This window comes from Hipposideros armiger, unplaced genomic scaffold (genome assembly GCF_001890085.2).
Source record: "Hipposideros armiger isolate ML-2016 unplaced genomic scaffold, ASM189008v1 scaffold_982, whole genome shotgun sequence".
Classification (NCBI taxonomy): Eukaryota; Metazoa; Chordata; class Mammalia; order Chiroptera; family Hipposideridae; genus Hipposideros; species Hipposideros armiger.
The window spans coordinates 439567-462247 of record NW_017732332.1 but is presented as its reverse complement, the minus strand read 5'-3'; the positions used below and the strand labels follow the sequence as shown (position 1 = coordinate 462247).

At 48.5% G+C, this 22681-nt stretch overlaps 1 protein-coding gene and 1 pseudogene across 1 annotated transcript in view; one reads left to right on the top strand and one right to left on the bottom strand.

Moving 5' to 3' along the window:
* Window positions 1-22681, top strand: part of NUP210 (nucleoporin 210) — a 142563-nt gene that overhangs the window by 3827 nt on the left and 116055 nt on the right. The window contains exons 2-3 of the mRNA XM_019631065.1: window positions 13612-13748; window positions 15048-15179. Coding sequence (XP_019486610.1) covers window positions 13612-13748; window positions 15048-15179 — 269 coding nt within the window. The remainder of the gene's footprint in view (window positions 1-13611; window positions 13749-15047; window positions 15180-22681) is intronic.
* LOC109375614 (60S ribosomal protein L35 pseudogene) lies at window positions 8709-9128 on the bottom strand (annotated as a pseudogene).

Here is a 22681-nt window from a genome sequence, read left to right as displayed (position 1 = left end):
CTCGCTGCGTACACGCTGGTCGCGGCCGCCACTGCGCATGTCGCGGTCCTGCCCTCGGTGTAGCTCCGGTCGGAGCGGAGCCCGCCTGGGCCTGGCCGGTCGTGACCTGTGTGTTTGTGGGTTGTGTGGGAGGAGGGGGCCCCCGGTGTCGGCATGACCTCGGGAGGGGGTTCATCAGGACTTCTCCGGTAGGGAAAGGCATGTACCGAGCTGCTGGGTCCGGGACTGGGGTCCATGTGCTCTTCCTCTTCTAGCTCTGGACCCCAGGACGCAGGTGCACAAGGCGCTGCCATGAGAGTCAGGAGACTCAGAGAGTCAGGGGACTTATTCCAGGCGCTGGACTGGTGGAAATTTGGGTTTTGTGGAGGAGTGTGGAAGGGTGTGCAGGAGTGGAATCATATCCCTTCAGCATCTCTGGGAGGAACCTAAACCTGTGATGAAAGGTCTTTGGGAGGAAACGCTAGGGATCCGTTTGACAGATGAGACACAAGGGAATAGTTGGTAATTCACTCCCAGGCTGCCCACAGACTGGGATTAGCCTTGATATTCGCAAATAGTCTTTTTCTGACACCTCCCTTCCTGGCTTCCTGGGGGGAACTCAGGAATTCTACACATTGTGGGGTACGTGATCTGGGAACCCCCAGAAACTAATGAAACTAGAGGACTCTGTCCCTCCTCCCCCAATCAGGGAGTCCTGGCTAGGCCTCTCACTGGGCAGGGTGATGTGGTCCAGCAGCCCTTCCACGGAGAAGAATGTGGCTTCTACTCCTAGCTGGGTGGAGACAGCCCTGGGTGTGACTGAGGTCCAACTTATGTCACAGGTGGACCTTGCTAGAGATGAAAAGAAGGAGGTAGTCCCCTGCCCCCTGTCACCCCCCCATGATACACCTTTGCGCCTCCCTTTCCCTCTTTCAAATGGTCAGTGTTGAGGCTTAATAAGGTGGGATCACATTACAGAGAATGTGTGCGAGTGCGCGCTGTTTGACAATTTGTCTGCATATGTGCCAGTCTGGTGCCCAGAGCAGCATTCTTCTTTACTGGCACCCTTTTGCTTTCTGCAAGTGGGCCTCCTAAAATAAGCACATGCTACCTCAGCCCGTTGCATTCTGGGTTAGTGCCTCTGTGCCTGCAGGACCTTGTTTCTGGCTTGCTGTCAGAGACTTTTGATCTTCTGCTTTAAGTTTTCTGTATCCCTGGAGGAAGGCTGACCATTAGTCCCTGCTTTGCAGGAGATACATGTCATTCTCTGGTTGAAGGTGTCTGTTCTAGTAATAAGTGGGCAAGAAAGAGGAAGCTGGTTATTAAGAACAGCTGGCTTCCAATGAATGCCTTTGTGTTTGTATGCTACTTTCTCTGAGATTCTAATGCTGTACTTTTTTCCCCCCTGAAGCAACAATCTTGGTGTGTTTTTTTCTAACTGCATTTTCTTTTGAGAGGAGCTGGTGGACTGGGAGGACTTTAATTTACTTGTATAGATTCTCAGGAGGAAGGGAAGAAACAATCCTAATCTCTTATGCACCAGAGAAGTACTTGATGTGCTAAGTGCGTTATAACTTGCTTTGCACCTGATTCATAGTTTTTCTTGCAAGTGTGTGACTGCGTACCTTAGGTGTCTCCTCACAGGTGTTTGGTGGTTGTGATTTCCCCCCCTTAACTTCACAGGAAAATCTCCCATCAATCAAGCACTGAAAATGTTCTTTATTTTTACTAGCACTGTTCCTAGTTTCATCATCTATCTCTTTGGTGTTTGAAAACTAGATATTTTAAGAGTTGGCATGCAGACAAGTTTTATGTCCCCAGTAATCTAAGTCTCTGTGATGGAACTCAAAGAAAGTGAAAACTCTCCAGTAAGTTGGGGGATGTTTTTTTCTCTCCCTTCAAATTTGTGGCCAAGCTCCAAGCTTACTGAGATCACCACATGCCTGAGCCAGTGGCTTTAAGTTTACTTTTCCTGTTTCTTAATTTTATAGCATCAAGTATTTGGACAATTTTAAGGCCAGAGGAACCGTAGAGATCCTCTAGTCTGAACTGCCCATGTTTCATTCCAAGCCTCAGAGAAGGAAGTGCTTTATGTGATGACCCATTAAGCGGTGATGGTCTGTGAGTCGAGCGAGAGTCCATAGGAAGTGCTGTATGCCATGACCTATAAGCCGTGATGGTCTGTGAGTCGGCCGCGGGACACCTTCTGTTCCACTCTTCAGGAATTTCCAGGCTGTGGGTAATCTGGCCAGACTAGCCGAATTTCTCCAGTTGCATCCAGCATTGCTGGTTTTAAGTTTCTGATTCTTTTTGTTATTTTGTGTTATTGAGAGTGCTAAACAAAGTATATTTCATTAGGCCCTTTTTAAGGTTTCCTTTATATTTAATAAATGACATTATATAGAAAATTGGGAAAATAGAAAGAAAGAAATATACCGTAATCCTTTGACTGTGATACAATCAGTCACCATTTTGGTTTCCTTTTAATCACTTGTTTTCCCCCTCGAAGCTCACACCTGGTATTTGGGGCACTTGGTAACTGACCTTCTCTTCCAACCAGCAGTTAACATTACAGCCCAAGTATTTTTGTATGTTGTTTCAAAATCTCCCTGAGTGTCAGTGTCTCAGCACCACTGTGCTGGGTAGATGCTGCATTATTTGCCTATTCTTTTACCTGTGGCTGAAGTCCCAGGGTTCTGGATTCTTCACTGGGCTGGCCTATTCTGGAGAAAGTGTCTTAGGTTGGTTTTCCAGAGCACAGCCTGAGGTGAGGATTTGGTGCATGTGGTTTCTTGAGAGGCGCTGTGCTGGTGAGTGGGCTAGGAAGGGGAGATGAGCCAGGATGTGGTCTCACAGAGGGTCTAGCCTTGGGCCGATTCATGCGACCTGAGGAATTGTACTGCAGGTTGAGGCAAGGGGAAGACCAAGATTTTGAGCTTTTGAACCCACTGTCAGTCAACCATTGGCTGCTTCTGGGGGAAAGGGGTGTGTGCAGCCTCCCAGGCCTCTGGGTGAAGCACCCCTAAGGCCAAGGGTGTTTGACTGGATAAGGTTACAGGTGTAAACTGTGAGCATTGGCACCCCTCCCAGCTGAAGGGGGGTGGACCTGCCTGGTAAAGAGCCTCTGGCAGGGCATACACAGCCCACATTAAACGGAGCTGTATCCAGACTTCTCTTCCTCTCCTGCACCAGAGAGTCCCCCTGGGGCACCTGGAGCTGCTGTTTTTGCCAGGCCTGGTCCTGAGCCAAAGTGTACCCTCTCACCATGGCCCCAGCACAGCTCCGCCACAGGTGCAAGGAATGTCAGGGAGGCAAGTGGGAACCCTTTCAGCTGTATGGGCCCCACACAGTGGAGCTTGTCCTTGGAGCACGCTGTGTCCTAGGCAGTTCAGGGGACCCTGGAGAAACAGTGGGCATGAAAGGCCTCCTAGTCCCTGCCCTTGCTGACCCATGACTGTGGGAGATCAGAGGCCAGCACATCCCAGGGTCCCGCTGCCTTCCTCAGCAGACGGAAGCAGCAGCAGTCTCATTGCAGCCCTTTGCAGGCGGAAGTTAGGGGAGAGGGGGAGCAGTGAGGGCTTCCTCGGAGTCCTCTTGAAACCCCTTACATACTGAGCCAAGTTGGAAGGTTACCCAGCTGAGTGCCTTGTGCTGGGCTCACAGAAAGCCTGTAGGACAGAGGCGGTTCACATGCTGGAAGCTGGGCAGGGGAGACTACAGGACCTGAGGGAAACTGGGGAACGAGGCTCTGACATTAAAGTAAGAAATTTACCATGTGGAAGCTTAGCCAAAAAAGTGTGTTTAATTCAACTGGAGGCCCACCAGTTTGCAGCTTCTGCAGCCTGTTCCTTCGGCTTCTCTGACCCCTAACTGTACTTCTTCTGTTCCCCTCCTCTGGAGTGTTTTTTCCTTGACACCCCATTTATGGTCACTGTTCATCCCTACACACCTAGCCCAATCTCTCTCCTCCTTCCTTCTGCCTCCTTCCAGTAGACTTTGATAGTGTGTTCTCATTTGGGGGCTGTATTGGGTGTTGTTCATGGCAGTTAGAGAGGGACAGAAATGCCAGAGTGCCTGCTGTGCCCCGGACAGTGCTCACTGTGAAGAGCTGTCCTGCCCAATGCCCTGGGGACAAGCTCTGATGACAGCCATACTTCACAGGTGAGGGCTGGGGCTTCACTAAACAGACAGGTGATGGATATTTGTGACTCTTTCTATGAGCCAGGCACCATTCCAGGTCCTGGGGCATGTGGCAGTGAATAAGCAGATGAGACCCTGCTCTCTTGGAGCATATGGTTGATTGTGGGAGTTAAATAATAAAGATGAAATACATGGGTGCATTTCTGATGGAAATAAGAATGCGAAGGCATGCAGCAACCTGCTGTAGTGAGGGCTGCAGGAGACAGTGCAGTTTTGGATGGGGTGGTCAGGAGACGCCTCTGGAGTGGAACTGGGACCTGTGTGGGGACCAGCTGGATCCAGCAAGCAGCAAGTGCACCGGCCCTGGGGAGGGACTGAGCTTGTTGGAAGGGCACAAACAAGGCATGTTTGGTGAGCGGGAGGGTGTTAGGAGGTGAAGTTAGTGTGGTTGGCAGGGGCCAGGCCATGTGGGTACTTGTGGGTTACGGTTAGGAGACAGGAAGGGGGTTGCCAGGGTCAGGAGTGGAGTGTCCATAGCCTGAGCTTGGTTCTCCAGGCCTTGCTCTCCTGTCTGCACCCAGCTGGCCTGGCCAGAGGGCTGCCTTCAGCTTTAGGTCCTGCAGGACTGGTGGGGTCTTGCTCAACTCCCTTCACCAAACCCACAGAGGGAGGTGCCAGGAAGTGTGTGTTGACTTGAGTTGACCTGGTGCCTGGGTTGCTTACTTCCTGTTTCCTTTGTCAGTTCCCCCTCTGCCTGCCCTCAGGCCTGCAGGCCCTACGTCTGCCCAGGAGGGGCTGGATCCTATAGGTGGATGGATGATGGGTTGTGAGTTCCCCCACCCCCATCCACCCCCATTCTTTGCACAACTCCCAATTCTCTTTTTTTCACTGTGGTGTTATGGCCTGACCCTCGCATGTGCTTGGGCCCCCTGTCCTCTGCCCAGCTCCTGTTCCTGTGCTCTGAGGAGTGGAAAGCAGCTCCCTCAAAAGCAGTGCCTCCCAGAGCACCAGACACATACTGCGCCAGCTGGACTTAAGTGATGCTAGCAATGGGAAAAGTTTACCCTTTCAAAATTCAATGACAGTCCTTTTGAGTTTCTCAAAAGTTTATATCTCTCTCCAATATCTTGTTTACATTTTTCCTTTTAAAAAAATTGTAAAATATACATATCATAAAATTTACATCTTAAGCATTTTTAAGTGATTGGTTCAGTGGCATTAAGCTCACTCACACTGTTGTGCAACCATCTCCAGAGCTGTTTCATTATCCTCAAATTGAAACTCGGGCCCATCAAGCACTAACTCCCCATTCTGTCTTCCCCCCAGCCTCTGGCAAGCACCATTCTACTTTCCTTAACACCTTTTAATATTTGCTCTCCAGAGAGAGCAGGCAGGTGGGCCCAGAACTTTTGTAAGCAACAGTGTACCCTCCCTCCCACAAATCTAGTAAATTGTTTTGATCTGTGTTTGTTTTTATGGTTACCACAGATGTGTGGCAAATGATAGGGGCTTTCTATTTACAATAGTGATAGAAGGTTTCCTTTCAAAGTACTTTTTCCATAAAGAATAATCAATATAGAGGAACAAGAAAAGGATAAAAGAGTTACCTAAATGTGACTGGACCCAGGAGGGCAGCATACAGTAAGGGCTCGAAGGTGGGGAAGGTGGGGAAGGGCTGGTCGAGGTGCAAGTGTCCAGGCAGCTGCCCATGCGGCCAGAGACACGTGTCCAGAGGCAGGAGCTTAGACTGTTGGGGGGGTAGGGGGTATGTGGCAGAGGAAACCCAAATAGCAGGACCAGTTTTTCTGTTAATCACTTTGCATAGTCTTCCCCATTTAATCCTACAAGCAAAACACCCCTTTGTGGTAGGAATGATTACCACAGCACAAATGCCAGAGATCAGGAGCATTACAGCCAGGGCCTGGCAGAGCCACGTGCAAAACCAGGTCACTGGCTCAGTCCTGGGAGGCAGGAGAAAATGAACCAGCACTTCTCAGGCAACGGTCGGTTTACCCAGGCCCTTCAAGAGGGTTTTAGAAAAGCCAGTGACACTTGAACAGCAGTGTCAAGGACACATGTGTGTCACGATTGCGACCCGAGACGACAAGGACAAGACAGCGTATGCAATGCAGAGAGCGGGGAGGAAGACAGACAGCGCGGTCTGACCCCGCATCCTCGCTGACTTCAGTCTTTTAATAGAGGAACAGGTGGTAGAAAATAACAAGCACGCCCCTTAGGCTAAGGTAGAAATGCTTTGTCTAAGAGTTGTTTTTTAGCTCAAGAGGAGCAAAACAGTTTCAAGGACCTTGGCTGAGCGCACACTGATTTCAGTGTGGCAGGCATCCAGCCTTACTCAATTAACCCTTGGTTGACGGCTGAACTTTTGCTCAAGGCAGCAACCTTACAATCTTGGTTTTGGGGGCTCATGTGAGGGAATCCCTTACGTGTCCCAACACATGTGGGGTAGAGGGTGTTTGAGAGGAGATCCAGGCCACCTTCTTCCCAGTCTGGGAGCCTGGCCCTGCTCTGTGGGCAGCCTTGGGCGGGGTTGGGAGGCCTTTGGCCTTGTTTCAGTACAAAGGAGTAGGTTGGTGTCCGTACCGGGCATCCAGAGTCAGGCCGGACTGAGGTTTTTCTACGACTGTGACAGGTTCCTTAACATTTCACATAGAGCATTTCTCGTGTACCAGATGGGGATTTTAATAAGATTGTTAGGAGGCGAATGAAATATTTGTGATGTATTTTCTCTCTGTGCCTGGCACATAAGAAGCACATAATAAATGAAAGTTTCTTTTTCTCTTTAAACATGTACCAGTAGTTTGAATTAAAATAAGACAAGAAGTCTTAAAAGAAATCAGTCAGGGGGATTTCATTTGTCTAGATTCTTCTGACTGTATGTGACAGGAAACTCAAACCACAATAGTTTAAATAAAACAAAGGAATGCTGTTTTGGCGCATGAACCTGACAGCCAGGCAGAATCTGTTTGGGCTTCTGTGTTGCAAGAGCTTATATGATGTCAGCACGACTTGGTCCCTTGGTCCTCAGGTCTTGGCTGTGGCCAGGTGCTTTCCTGGGGTAGCAAGGTCACAGTTCCAGCCTTTCAGCCCCAGTGTCAGATCTAGTGGGGCACATGCTCCATCTGAACCCCAGTCTGGCCAGGGGAGCACACGGCTAATTGGCTTGGCACCGGTCACCTGCTTCCCAGGGTCCAGAGTACTGTGAGTGCTCTGAGCCTCATGGTCTGAGAGTGGACAAAAGCAGCCCCCACAGAAAAGCTGGCTGCTGCTACTGAGAAAGGTAGGTGGAGGCTGGGCTGCGCAAACCTACATGGATCCTCTATAGGAGTGACACTCATGTGTGCGCGCTGGCCTCCCTCACCTGTTCACTGAGCTGTTTAGGTGTGTGTGCATGCTTGTACATGTGTGTCAGAGAGAGAGAGAGCGAGCGAGCGCACGCAGATATACCCTGGGTCCTTGAGGGGAGCTGCTGTGATCTGGGAGGTCACGCTGGGATGTGATTGAGAACCCTGAGAGGAAAGGAGGCAACATGGCTGTGTGGTCAGCACTGAGCTTTAGTCTCCCCAGCTGTACATTGGGTGTCCCGGCCCCACCTCCTGTGCAGGACTTTGGGATGGCACTGGAAACACTTGGAAAGGCATAGAGTTCTCAGTGCCTTCCCTTCAATTTAGGACATTTGGTAAAATTTAGTTTATAATTACAAACCTTCTCATAAAGAAAACTCTAATCCCAGATGGCCTTACCTGCATATTCTGTGAACACTTAAAGAAGAAATAGTTCAAATAAACTTTTTTAGGAAAGAGAGAAGGAACGATTACTTCCTAGCTCATTTTTATGAGACCAAGATTACACTCATTGCAAACCAAACAAAAACATTACAAGAAAAAGAAATCCATAGACCAAAACCACAACATTCCTTAACAAAATACTAGCAAATGCAGGAAAATGTAAAAAGGATAATGTATCATGACCAACTGGAGTAAATCCCAGGAATGCAATTTTGGCTTAACATTAACAAAACAATCAGTGTAATACATTATATCAGCATCATGAAAGCATGGAGCATTCAACACCCATTCATGATAACAATTTGCAGTGAAATAGGAAAAGAAGAGAATCAATCCATAGCCTGATGAAGGGTACCTACAAAAATGTGCGCCAGTCTTATGCTAGTGCAGTGGGGCCAGACATGAACCAGCCATGGGCTCTGTCGTCACACTCAGTGTGTGGAGGATTACCTCATCTGATGGATATATGTATTTAGCTCTGGGCTTACACACACACGCTCGGCAATTTCCTCTGTTATCCTCTGTACCCTCCTTGCATTAGTAAGATTAGTAAGGGCTTCCCAGAGAAACAGGATCAATATCTCACATCGCAGAAAACATCCAAATATGGTCGTGGAACACCTGTGTCCTGGCCCTGGCTCTCCGAGTGGCATTCAACCTGTCCTGTCTTCCTTCTGAGCCTCTGTTTACTTACCTGTGAAATGAGGGCACAGCAATACTTCTCTAAGTTACATCCAATGTTAAGGGGAAATTTTTTTTTTTTGTCAGCCAGTTTGTGCTTTATTGATGCTGTGATGCTTAGGCCTTGACCGCGTACTTCCGCAGTGGGTACAGCCGTTCCTGCCGCTGCTGCTTCTTGGTCTTCAGGTTCTCTTCGTGCTTGTTGAGCCGGCGGCGCATGGCTCGTGTTTTCTTGGGCCGAAGATCCAGGGGCTTGTACTTCTTGCCCTTGTAGAATTTCCTGAGGTTCTCTTTCTGAGTCTGGTTAATGACAGTGAGCACACGGGCAATGGATTTGCGAACAACTCGGATCTTGGAGAGCTTGGAAGCCGCGCCACCAGTCACTTTGGCGACGCGTAGCTGGGACAGCTCCACTTTCAGGTCGTCCAGCTGTTTCAGCAGCTCCTCCTTCTTCTTGCCACAAAGGTCTCGAGCCTTAATTTTGGCCATGGCTGAACAAACCACCGGAGCCGCCTCCTGCTGGGAGAGAGCAAGGGGAAATATTTTTATTTAGAAGTTGGAACAATCCAGAAAAGAACAAAGAATAATATAATGAATACCCACATTTCTACCATCAGAATTAGCCATTGTTAACGATTTATATATTTGTTTCCAGTCTTGTGTGTCTTTTGCTAACAAATACAACATTACAGGTAAAGCTGAGGGCCCCTTTCTGCCCCTTCCAGTTTTCTTCCTCCCCCCTCCCCCCGGCTTTCCATTCAGAGTTTGAAGTCTGTGTTGTACTTTTCCCTTTGTAATTTCCGACAAACACTTTCCAATGTGCTTTTTTATCCTGTATTCCACTGGACACGGAGGCCCAAGGCCACATGGCTGGATTCTGTGTTTTTCGTGTCTCCTAGAAGTACAGCCAAAGCAAATGGCTTGAGAATGTCCCAGAAGGAGTTAGATAAGGAAAAGGAAGCTTCTGCAGGGAGCAAACACTACCCTAGGCTGTCTAGATGCTCCTGTGGATTTGGGGTGTTCCTTCAGCTTCAGATGAAGTGTTCTGGAACCAAGAGGAAATTCCTGGGGATGTGAGGTCGGGCTTTGGCTGTTCAGTCCTATCTGTTCACATCCTGGTGGTTCCCACACCTGCTGCTGACATTTCTCAGCACTTCAGCATGTATTGGTAAGTGTCTCCAGCCCTCCCAGCGGCCTGTGAAGAGGAGGCTGGCCCCCAGTGCCCTGAGCTGAGCCCAGGTGGTGGGTGCAGGGACTCAGGCCCGCCCCAGGCCCACACGGGGAGCTCTTCCCCTTCTGTGGGCCCACTGTCTTCTGGCTGGGACAGCTCACCTGCCGCAGGCCTGAGGGTGGGGTGGCGCCTCCTTCCCAGGCAGCTGGCGGTCAGGCATGCCACTGTCTTATCTCCAGGCTGCACTTAAACTGCTCTCATATCAGCCCTAAGTGTAAGGAGCAGGGCATTTCTTAAGAGGTGATAGGAGAGCTCAGCAACTACTGAGCCCCCAGCACACCCTTGCCGGGGTCAGAAGATCCCTCTGGGCGTGGCGAATTAGGAGGACTGTGTGTCTGACTGGCTGCCACCTGACAGCCAGGCCTCAACCCCTGAGGCACCCACCACTTGTGACTTATGTTTGCTCAAATGCAGCCGGGGCCATATGACAGAGTGATGATACTTGGGATATGTCAGGTTATGTAATATGTATTATTAAAATTAATTTCAGCTGTTACTTTTCTTGAATACGGCTTTTTAATAGCTTTAAAATACAACAGGGATGAATTGGCAGAGCCGAGACTTTCAGGGCAGTAAAACTACTCTGATATCACAGTGGTGGATCCGTGTTATACATTTGTCCAAACCCATAGTATGTAACCAAGAGCGAGCCCTCGTGTAAACTGTGGGTTCATCCACTATGACAAATGCACCACTCTGGGGGGAGGTTGATCGTGGGGGAGGCTGTGCAAGTGGGGGCCGGGGACTATCTGGGAACTCGGCACTCTCCACTCAATGTGACTGTGAACCTAAAGCTGCTCAAAAAATAGTCTGTTAAATTAATTTTACCTGTTGCTGTTTTCTGTAAGGCAATTAGAACATTTTAAATGTGATTCACCTTATATTGGGGCTGTGATGGGGCTGTGTTAGGGACCGTGTCTATTCTTACAAAGCCGTGCAAACAGCATACACAAAGCAAAAGGTGGATGTTTCCAGCCAGGCTCTGAAGGCACCAGGGCATCTCCGTGGCAGCCTGTGGAAGGGCGGGGTATGTGGGAGGGAGGATTTCAGGCCCCCAATTTGAATTAGGGTAGCTCTGTTCTTACCTATTTTGGTTTACTTATTGGGACTCTGCCTGAAAGTAATTCACCGCTGTGAGGGAGCAAGAAAAGAGGTGTTGTTCCTAGTTTGTTCTTAAGGAGACTGCCGTTTGGAGCGGGGGCTGGGATGTGTAGCCTAGACTGGGGGTCCATCTCTGTAGTTCCCAGGGGCCATTGAACAAGACAAACCACACTGTTTTCAAAGGTAGGAGCAGGAAATGACGAATTGTTTTCTAATAGACTTTATTTTTTACAGCAGTTTTAGGTTCACAGAAAAATTGAGCCAAATGACGGATTTCCATAGAGCACCCCTTCCCCCAGCATCTCCTATTATCAATATCCTATACTAGAACGGTGTGTTTGTGACAACTGAGGAACCGACACTGACACCCATACTTTATGTTACAGTTCTGTACATTCTAGGTTTGGACAAATGTGTGACGATTGCGTTATTATAGTCTCATGCACAATAGTTTCACTGCCCTCAAAATCCCCTATGCTCTGCCTGTTCATCCCTCCTTCCCGTCTTTTTTTAAATTTTAAAAGTTGGAATAATTTTATATGTACAGGAAAGTTACAAACATAATACAGAGAATTCTTATATGTGCTTTACCCAGCTTCCCTAATGTTAGCATCTTCCATAACCAGGAACATTTGTCAAAATTAAGAAATTAACATTGGTACATGGCAATTCTTCGGACTCTAGACTGACTCTCACCAGTTTTTGTACTAAGGTTCTTTTTCTGTTTCTAGATCCAGTCCAGGATCCCACATTGTACTTAAGTGTCCTGTCTCTTCGTCTCCTCTGATCTGTATGAGTTTTCTAATTTGTTCTCCTTTCCACAGTTTTTTGTGTGTATGTGCATGTGTGTGCACACGTGTGTGGGAGGTTTAACACCCTTTGAAAATGCTCTTGGAATTCCACAGCTGTGACCAATTAAATGGGGTGTGTTTCTAGCATGGTGTGAGCGTTTTGCCACAGGTACCTTCTCTGCCCTCTTGTCTGGGTGTGTGTTCCTGCCACGTTGTTGTCTGCCCTTAGTCTCTGAAACTCTTTTCTCAGAGTCTCGCAGGGTGGGGACCACAGGTGCATCTTCTCAGTGGCTTAGATTTCTTTCCTTAACTATGGGTGAGGTTTGTTTTCAGAGTGCTTTCAGTAGAGGTGTCGGTCAACCTTCAGGTGTCCTGCCAGCAGCTCAGCCCATGACTGTGATGTTTGTGCACTCAGAGCATCCTCACATGTGTTTGCAGTTGCTGTGTGCCCACCTGGCTCTGGCTGAGGCACTGCTGTCAAGCTGGAGGACTTGGAAATGTCTGTTTGGGTGTGTTTCATGCCATTGCTTTTTAACGCCAGGCAGTTTCTACATGTTTTCTTCTGAGTACCTCAGAGCTCTGATGTTTCAGTGAGTTTAAGCAAAGGGCAGGAAAGGAAGCAAAGACTCAGTCAGAGTGCCTGCTCTGTGCTGGGTGCTGGGAATGAGCACTGGACACTGCACAGTGGGTCCCCTTCCCTGGTCCTTGCCCTACGGCAAGCTCACTGAGGGCAGCACCTTATTCTCTGCCCTATAGATGTACATAGATTAGAAAGTTCACCTGCTGCAGATCCACAGTGACTTGTCACGCCTCTGAATACATCTAAGCTCCTTACTGTGAACTTCATTGCCTCTCTGGCCTCCTCACCCCGTCTCCTTGACTTCAGCCCCTGCCATCTCCTTGACCTCTGCTCCTCCTATCGCCTTGACCTCAGCCCCTATTATCTCCTGGAACCCCAGGGCGCAGACTGCACTGGCCCTTTCATTCTTGGAGCATGCTTAGCTGCTATCCACTCCAGGGCCTTTGCTGACTGGTCTCCTGCCTGATACCCCAGTGTATGCATGGTGCTAATTGAGAGGCCACCTCGGGAGGCTACCCTGAGCACCCCCATCTACAAGTCGCTATAAGGGCACATGCTCACCCTGTGCTCTCCACCCTGTACCTACTGTGCTCACACCCACTCGCTCCCATCTCACCTCGACTGAGAGCTGTTGTTACCTCGTGCCATAGGTGAGAAACCGTGGCACTGACCCTGGGTGCCTCCCAGAGTCCTGCTGTCCCTTCATCCTGCTCTTCTGGAGGCCCGGCTCTCCATGAGAAGCCATCTTACCGATTTTGCTGATTCATGTGTGTGTGTTGATCTGCCTTTCTCACCATGTTACCACAATGTCATCTCCATGACATGGGGACTTTATGTTGTTGTTATTACGGTTGGTCATCTCCAGATTTGGTAGAATCTATTGGTGATGGGAGCTAATGTCGGAGCCTGGTGTGTGCCAGGCCTGGCATAGTGGTCTCCTCCTCACCAGAGACCACAGGCATTTTTCCTTCTGGTGTGGAATTATTTCAGGTACTATGGAATAGTCTTATAAGGTGACTGTCAGTTGAACACTGAGGTGGCTTCCGAATCTTTAGTCCCCTGTTTGATTATTTCAGTGGCACAGGGTGTGTAGAGGTCCTAGGCCCTCAGGCTGTCATCCTCCTTCTGGAGGGGCCTTAGTCGGCCCACGTCTCTGGGTTTGAAGCTGCTGGAGACCACCCACCTCTTCTGTGTTTGAGTCTAGGACAGAGCCCCAGGTGGGGAGCCGTGGCTTTGGCTTTTGGTCCCAGGTGTGCCTCGTAGGCTGGCCCCAGAGAGTAAACTCTTGTCTTTTCCACACAGGTCATCGACCCGGCCAGAGGTGGCCAGCATAGAGCCAGTGGGCCCAGACGAGCGGCAGTGCTCCCAGAAGGCGGTGGTGCAGGCCCGCCTGTCCCAGCCCGCCCGCCTGACGAGCATCATCTTTGCAGAGGACATCAGTAAGGGTTTCGAGTGCCCTGTGTGGTCCCCGGGGAACGAAATGGGAAACACCCCATTGAGATGCTGCCAGAGCCCCTGGCAGCGGTCTCTTTCTCTTGCTGGGCCAGAGGATGTGGGGGAGGGGGAGGGGGAGGGCACTGAGCAGGCAGCACTCACCCTGGTCCCTCCTTGAGCACTTCCTACTGCTTTCCCTCTCATGCAGGCTGGCTTCCATTCTGAAATTATTATTTGTTACCCAAATAACTCTTAATGTGTATTGAGTCAAAAGGAAGAAAGCTGTTGAAATCCTTTCATTTCCCTATAGTTAATTTCCCATATTATGGTGGTAAAATGCTTAGAAAACAATTAATGTAATTTTCTATCATGCTTTTCTCCCACCTAACATGATATGAAAAGTTTTCAATCTCATTATAGAATTACTTTTAATGGCTGAATAATATTCTTAATAGGACTTTTAGATTGTTTTCAGACGTTTGTTTCAGTGCTATATAGAAAAATAAATATTTTTGTACAGAAAACAGTTTGGGGTTCTTTTAGGTTATTTCCAGCCAAGGGTAGATTCCTAGTTTTACTGGGTCATGAAGCATGTGAATATTTTTAAGGCTTTTGATAAATGGGGCTGTATTGCTTTCTAACAGCTATCATTAACAGTACACAAGTAGTCTTGTGTGGTGCCTGGAGAATGTTCAGAGTGATTTGCTGGTACATGCTGTTACTTTTACACTGTAGAATTATCCAGGTAATGCTGTTTACCTGTCTCATTTATGGAGCAAGTAAAACAATCTGTGTGCAGGTGCCACACCCCTTTCTCCTGTGGTACAGTGGATAGTCTTCTGTGAGAACACCAGTGCAGATAAACAGATACCACCAGGTGGAATTTCTGATCTCAGGGCAGGAACAGGCACTGTCCTTGTTGGATGCTGACTCGCTGCACTATAGCCCTTGTCGTTTAACGTAATGGCTGCACCCTGAACAAAATTAGATTTTCTTAGATGAATTTTCTGCACACAGCGTTAAATGCTGGTGCTCGCGTTGTAACAGCACACGGTGGGCGATGAATGTGCCGGCCAAGCTCTTACTTGCTGCAAGTTCATGCCTCCTTTCGAAGGGTGAGTGTGGTCAGCTGCTTGCTGTTGGGGGCTTAGTTTGGACCTTCCAGCCCTGTTTCGTGGTGATTGTTTTGTTGGCTGTTCTAGTCTTTGCCAAAGTGTAAGCCCACTTGACCTGCCAGGCCCTGAAAGCGTAGTGGTGATCAGGGCGCTGCCCTCTGCCTGACCCTTCTGTTCCCTTCTGTTCAGCCACAGGCCAGGTCCTGCGCTGTGATGCCATCGTCGACCTCATCCATGGCATTCAGATTGTGTCCACAACCCGTGAACTCTATCTGGAAGACTCGCCACTGGAGCTGAAGATCCAGGCTCTGGACTCTGAAGGTGAGGACACTCCCTGGTGGTCTCTGTTTCTCTCTGCCCTTGGGTCTGGCCCTGTTATTCCCCACAGAGGGCTGCTCCAGCCAGAAGGTGAAGTTGGTGTGGTGGGGAGGGGGGGTTTGAACAGCACCAGACCACCTCTGAGGTGGCCCTCAGGCCCTCAGGGGCAGTGAGGCCATCGCTGTCCCTGCTGTGCACTGGTCTCTACATCAGGCCTGTGAATTGAGAGCTTCTGTAGCCCCTGGAGGCTGACTCCATGCCTGTGCACATGGGTTATGCTTGCTAAAGAGGGTCTCTGGGAAGCGACATCGGAGTCTCTGGGCAGTGATAGGAAGCTGGGAGGGGCTCCTCGGTCACCATGCTGTAAACAGCAGGAGGCGTTCTCCTTGCCTGCCTTTGAGGGATGGTGTTGGCTTCCTGGTCCAGACTGCAGTGTGTGTGTGTTTTGTGTGTGTGTGTGAGGGGGTGGGGGTGAGGGGACGGGGTAGGGCAGAGGGCACTGGAACACGGCTAGGCTGCTGGTCCCTCCCATGCACCACCCTTCACTTCTTCACTTCACCAGAGTTGAATATCGGCTTATTTGGGGCTGAGACTCTTCTTAGAGGATGTATTCTAGCAGTAGAAAGACTGTTTGGCTATAGTCTGACCTCTTTGTAAAGTAACAGACGGAAAATGTATAGGTTAAGAATCTTGTTCTTTTCAAATTTAATTTAATTAATTGTTTTAAATTTATTTTTCCATTACAGTTGACTAACACTATTTAGTTTTAAACTAATACTATATTAGTTTCAGGTGTACAACATAATGTTTAGACATTTATATACCTTAAGAAGTGATCACCCAGAAAAGTCTAGTATGTAGGTTAAGATTCTTTTTGAAGGAACTAAGTCAGGCAAAAGATGCCTTTTAGATGAAGGATCCTCCAAAACTTCAAGTCTAAACCAAGTCTCACCTTGTCTTTGAAATCTTCCCTGACACAGTGGGAAGATTCCCCCTGACCCTCCACTTTAATAAACATTTCTGGATTGGGGTTTCTCAGCCTAGGTAGTATTGGCACTTGGTCCCAGATAATTCTTGGTGATAGAAGGCTGTCCAGCGCATCACAGGGTGTTGGGCAGCATCCCTGGCCTCTGCCCACTAGATGCCAGCTCAGCAGAACTCCCCAAGTTGTAACAACCAAAAATACCTGCAGCCATTGCCAGATGTGCCTTGGAGGGGGCAAAATCACTGTTTGGAGCATCGGTCCAGTCCTTCCTTCCTCTGTGTGTTCATTCATCAGATGAGCTGTCTAACTTCTCCATTTTCTGGGCTGTGAGACTGAGACAGTGATGCTCACTTAGGTTGAGAGGACTTGGTGAAAAGTGTGTAAAGGGCTTAGTGCTGTGTGGTGTGTAATGAGTGCTCTGTAAGCCAGGCAGCATCTGAGCTTCTTACCTGCTGGGCATTCTGCCAGGTTCTGGGGGTCCTGCAGAGGAAGGAAGGGCCTGGCCTCTGTCCCCAGAGTCTCAGGCTGTGGGGGAGGTCCAGCTGTAGGTGCCCATGTGCATCTCAGCAGGTGCTGTTCATAATGAAATTGGATGCAAAGTGTGAGGCAATCACAGAGTTGGGGAGCCAACCCCTGGGAATGTTGGAGGTTGGGTGTGGAGAACAGAGGTCAGGACGGTTTTTGAGATGATGTGATAGTTGACTGAGTCTTGAGGATGTGTGGTTTGCCAGGCAGGGAAGGCCATTTTATTTTTTAAGAGATTGAAGCTCAGATGGGTGGGATGCAATGTAAAAGGTCCTATGTGTCAGATATGGGATTTGTATGTTGGTCTTAGAGCAGATGGAGCTGAGGAAGGAGTTTGTGTAGTGAGGTGATAGGAACTTGTCTGCAGGACTCTTGGAGGGGGGTGGGGTCATTCTCCGTTCTTTGGAACAAAAGACCATAGTTGAGGCCACACAGGTGCCAGGTACTCCTCGGAACACTTGACATCTTCCAGTTCATTTCATGTCCAGGTGCCGAGACTGTAGCACAGAGTGGACACGCACATGCACACACACACACACACACACACGTACTAATTCACATGCACACACACCACATACTGACACCCACACCCACACCCACGCACGCACACATGTACATGTGCACACACATACATACACACATGCAGGCACACACATGCACACTCACACACATGCACATTTACACAAACACACACACATGTGCGTGCACACTCAGGCATGCACACACGTACACACACACACACACACACACACACGTAGTTAGTGTGTAGCAGAGCAGACTTGGAGCTCCAGCCTGTTTCCAGAGTTCAGTGTTGTGGCCAGGGGTTAGCAAACTCTGTGAACGGCACATAGTAAATGTTTTAGGCTTTGCTGTCCATACAGTCTCAGCAGTGCCACTGTCACTCTACAGTAGTCATAGATGATGCATAAGTGAGTGGGTGTGACTGTGCTGTAATAAAACTTCCCTTACAAAAAGTGGCAGTGGCCAGACAGATTTGGCCCAGGGGCTGTGGTTTGCCTACCCCTGCTCTTGACTACTCTTTTCTATTTCCTGTCTTAAGTCATTTTTTTCAAAGATTTGTTCATTTTTCTTGAGACTTGACATCATGAAATTCACCCATTTAAAGTGTCCGATTCACAGGTTTTTAATCTATTCACAAAGTTGAGCAAGATCACCACTAATTTGAGAACGTTGTCATCACTGTGAAGAAGAAAACCCTGTCCATCAATAGCCTCTGCCCATTCTTTGCTCTCTCTGCCCCTGGCAACTACTAACCTAACCTGCTATCAATGTATGTAGGCTTGCCTGTTGTGGACACTTCATACAGATAGACTTGTCTAGTATGTGGTCATTTGTGACTGGCTGTTACTGAGCATAATGTGTTCACGGTTCATCCATGTTGCAGTATGTGTCAGTACTTTGTTCCTTTTTATGGCTGAGTAACATTCCATTGTATGGGTGGACCACATTTTGTTTATCCATTCATCCGTCCATGGATATTTGGGTTGTTTCACCTTTGGCTACTATGAATAGTGCTGCTGTGAACATTCGTGTACAAGTTTTTGTGTGGACATAGGTTTGAGACATACCCAAGAAATGTCTCTTGGATATAGACCCAGGAGTGGAATTGCTGGGTCATAAGGCAGCTCTATGTTTAATTTTTTTGAAAAACCAGACTTTTTTCCCATTGCAGCTGCACCGTTTTACATTCTCAGCTGCAATGCATGAGAGTTCTTGTTTCTTCACATCCTCACCAATGCTTGTTATTGTTCATCTTTTTTGTTATACGTAAGTGATTTTTAAGTCACTTTTATTTTTCTCCTGGATGTGTGTTTTTTTCTCTCAAGCAGTTGGTGGCAATGTCAGGATCAGACCTTCCCATGCAGCTCAGCTGCCCAGAGCCTGGAAGCTCACCTTTCTTACTCCTAAGGCCCATGAGGCCAGTTCTAGAGTAGGAAGTCCAGGTTCACCAGCTGGAATACAAACACTGGGTCATTCCTTAATAGCCCAGATCATCTCCACCTTTGCAGTAAGCAAGTGGTTCACTCCCTCCCCTGGTCACTGTGAGGGTGTTACACTTTCTAGTTGGTCTTCCCTGCCCAGAAATACTTGGATTAGAACCTTAGTTACCCCTTCTTTCTTTCTCCTGACATTGTGCCCTCTTTACTGGTCACAATCTCCTTTGTGAAGATGAACTTGACCCTTGTAACTTTTGAGGACCTAGCAGTCTCAGAAAGGATATACTCGTATCTTGTCTAGACTGGCGGGTGTTGGTTAAACATGACTCTGCTCGTGGCTCAGGAAGCACTGTTAGGTGCACCTGGTGTGCATGCACTGTGCCCAGCCCCTTACAAGTGCAGTCTTTTACCCCCAGTGGGTAATGTCCATTGCACAGACAAGGAAGCTGAGGCCTAGAGAGCTTGAGTAACTTGCCAAAGGCCACACAGCTCATGGGTGGCAGAGCGGGGGCTGGCACTCAGTATATCTGTCTGTTGCCTAAGCTTTTGTCCACCAGGCCGCACTGCCTGTTTCCTGCTGTGGCATTTTTTTGTGGGTGTGGGGGTTCATGCACAGGGCTGGGCTCCACCTTTTTGAGGCCATGTGCAGGGTGCCTGCCTCAAGCTAACGATTCCAGCCAACACTTACTGCCCACATATACTGCGTGCATGGCAGAGCTGAGCTAGCTTGAGGGTCACCAAAGTGTCCCCTCCTGTCCTTTCCCCTGCCCCCTCTACTTGTGCTGCATGCTCTGCTCAGAGCACCCTCCACCTCCCGTCCCCCTCCCCCATCTCTGCTCACATGGTTCTGGTCCCTCTGCTCATTCCCTCTCAGACTAGTTGTTCCTCCAGTGACCTTGCCCTCACTGCCAAGGAGACGCCTGTCCCTCCCATCTGATATCCTGCAGCAGTTCACTGGGTGTGAGGCCCTCAATGTCGTCAGGTACAGCACCTGGAGGGCAGACAGGACTGACTTTATCCTTTTGGGCTTCTCTGTGTTGGACACTGGACTTTGAGCCCAGCGAGCATCCGGCAAATATTTGTTAAGGTGAATTGCTCAATGTTTTCCTGCTGCCCCCAGGACTAGGACAGGGGAGATACATCCTCCAGAGACTGGATCTGGGCTTTACTCCTGAGTATTAGCACTTGGCTGTGAGGCTTCAAGGTCACAGGCTCCGTCTGTAGGTGCTAATAGCTATATTTTGAAGGCGAAAAGCAAAACTTTAGGCAGAAGTTTCTTGAAACCATTTTCTCCCATCTTCCAACCCTGCAAGCTCCCGCTTAACATGTCAGTGTTGGAGCCTGTGTTTGGCTGAGATGTGCCCGCTTCACTTACCATGCATGCTGGGAAGTCACAGTGGGCGAGCCGGTGGTTTAATAGATGTCAGTCTCCCCTTCCTGCCCATAAGGCCAGCTTCACACAGGCCTCATGCTCAAAAGGGCCCCACAGGCTTGGTTTAATGCTTGACTACTGCCATCTTGAAAATTCTAATTCATTTGTCTTTGAACTTGTGTTCTGCGAGTGGAATCTGATGAGACTATGGAGCGTGCATCGGGGACTTGGAACCTCAATAATTTGAAGTTCTGCTTGCTACCACCTCCCTTCCTCCTGGGATGGGTTCTTGGTCACCTGCTTTCTATCCCCTGGTATCGTGGGCCCTGCACAGCCTCTCCCTCTCCATCCTGGCCCTGTGATGACTGCCACCTTCCATCATGGTGGGGACGGGGTGGGGGTGGTGGGGAGGCTGGGTGCGTGTGCTCCAGGGTATGTCAGGGTGCAGTGGTGTGGTGGCCATCCCTGTCCGGGGCTGGCAAAACCAGGGCAGGTCTAGTCGAGAGGCTGCATCTCAGCCAGAAGAGCCTCTCACCTACCCTAATCAGGTACTAGCTCATCCCAGTGCATAGGCTTAAAAAGGCTACTGGGTGTGTCAGCAGGCCATGGGCAGAAGAGATACCTGACTCAGTTTCCCCAGAGCCTGCTCCAGCTCGGCCATGTTATATTGGTCTAGCAGCTGGCAGGAGGGGAACCTGATAGGCCCAAGTGTGGCCCAGATAGCAGGGCAGGGCCTCTGGGTGCCTGTTAGGCTCTGTACTCATCCTGGGGCATCCCAGCTCCCCAAGGGCATGCTTCCTCAGGCCAGCCTGCCTGGGGGCCTCCTCTGTCTCCTCCACCCCCCCAAGTCTGACTTGTTTCCGGCACTTTTCCCTGCCTTTTGTATGAGGGGCCCCACGTTTTCATTTGCATGGAGTCCTGCAAATTATGCAACCCGTTCTGCATGTGCCTTTGCCCAAGTTGGTAAAACTGATGGAAGCCCAGGGTTGCTCTCTGCTCTTGGAATTAACACACATTCATCTATTTTTTTTTTCAAAAGATTTTTATTAAAGATATAGCTGACATAAATATTATATTAGTTTTAGGGGTACATCATAGTTATCCAACATTTATATACCTAAAGAAGTGATCACCACCATAAGTCCAGCAACCATCTGACAATGTACCATGCTATCACAATATTATTGACTGTATTCCCCATGCTGTACATTGCATCCCCGTGACTCATTTGTTTTATACCTGGAGATTTGGACCTCTTATTCACCTTTACCTTTCCTCCACCTTTATTAATTTTTTAATTACAATTGAAAATCAGTATTTTATGTTAATTTCAGGTATATAGCATAGTGGTTAGACATTTATATAATTTAAGAAGTGATCCCCCTGATTAGTCTAGTACCCACCTATACATAGTTATTGCCATATTATTGACTATATTCCCTATGTTTTACTTTATATCCCCATGACTATTTTGTAACAACCAGATTGTACTTTTTTTTCCTTAAACTTAATTGGGGAACAGTGTGTTTTTTCGGGGGACAATGAGTTTTTTCCAGGACCCATCAGCTCCAAGTCAAGTTGTTGTCCTTTAATCTTAGTTGTGGAGGGCACAGCTCAGCTCCAAGTCCAGTTGCCGTTTTCAATCTAGTGGCCGGGGATGCAGACCACCATCCCATGTGGGAATTGAACTGGCAACCTTGTTAAGAGCACACGCTCCAACCAACTGAGCTATCCAGCCACCCTCCAGTTTGTACTTCTTAATCCCTTCCCCCTTTTCACCCTCCAACTCAAACCCTCCCAGCCAGCAACCATCAAATGTTCTCTGCATCTATGAGTTTGTTTCTGTTTTATTTGTTTATTTTGTTCTTTAGTTTCCACATATAGATGAAGCCATGTGGCATTTGTCTTTCACTGTCTGACACCTCCACTCAGCACTATACCCTCTAGGTCCATCCGTGCCACCACAGATGGCAAGAACCCATTCCCTTTCATGGCTGAGCAATATTCCATTTGAAAGTATGAGTGGGGAAAAGAAAGGGGAGCACATGCTGGGGAAACTAATTGATTTATTTAGAAATATTTAATCAATTTAGGCAGCAATATTCAATTAGTTGAGTTAGCAGTATACAACAGCAAGAGACAAAGGCAATCAAGACAATTAAAAAAAGGCAATTACAAAAGGTGAAGACAGTTAAACATAGGCTATAAAATCAATTTGGCTAAATACACCAGTGAAATCAATAAGGAGTATCCAAATACAGTAGTAAATTCTATTAGATGTTAACTAATAACAGTGTATGCCAAAAGCTCACCGAAACCGTGAGAAACAACACTGGAGAGGTTGGTAATCAGCCAGACCTCACCAGGTCCACGGCTGGAAGTCAGGGTGTCTCCTGATGCTGCAGGCTGCAAGCTGCATACAAGTTCTCAGTGCCAACGCCAGAATGATGACAAATGATCAATGATGAACACTAAATGAACAACTGCCAACTGAGGTCTGCCGTGTGTGTGTGTGTGTGTGTGTGTGTGTGTGTGTGTGTGTGTGTGTGTGTGTGTGTGTGTATAATTTCTTTGATGTACTTCAGAGCCAAGTTTTTTGTTCCTGCCTCCTTGTTTCTGCCTCCCCCTCAGGGAATGGCCACTTCAGAGAGAGTTCAGCAGTCAC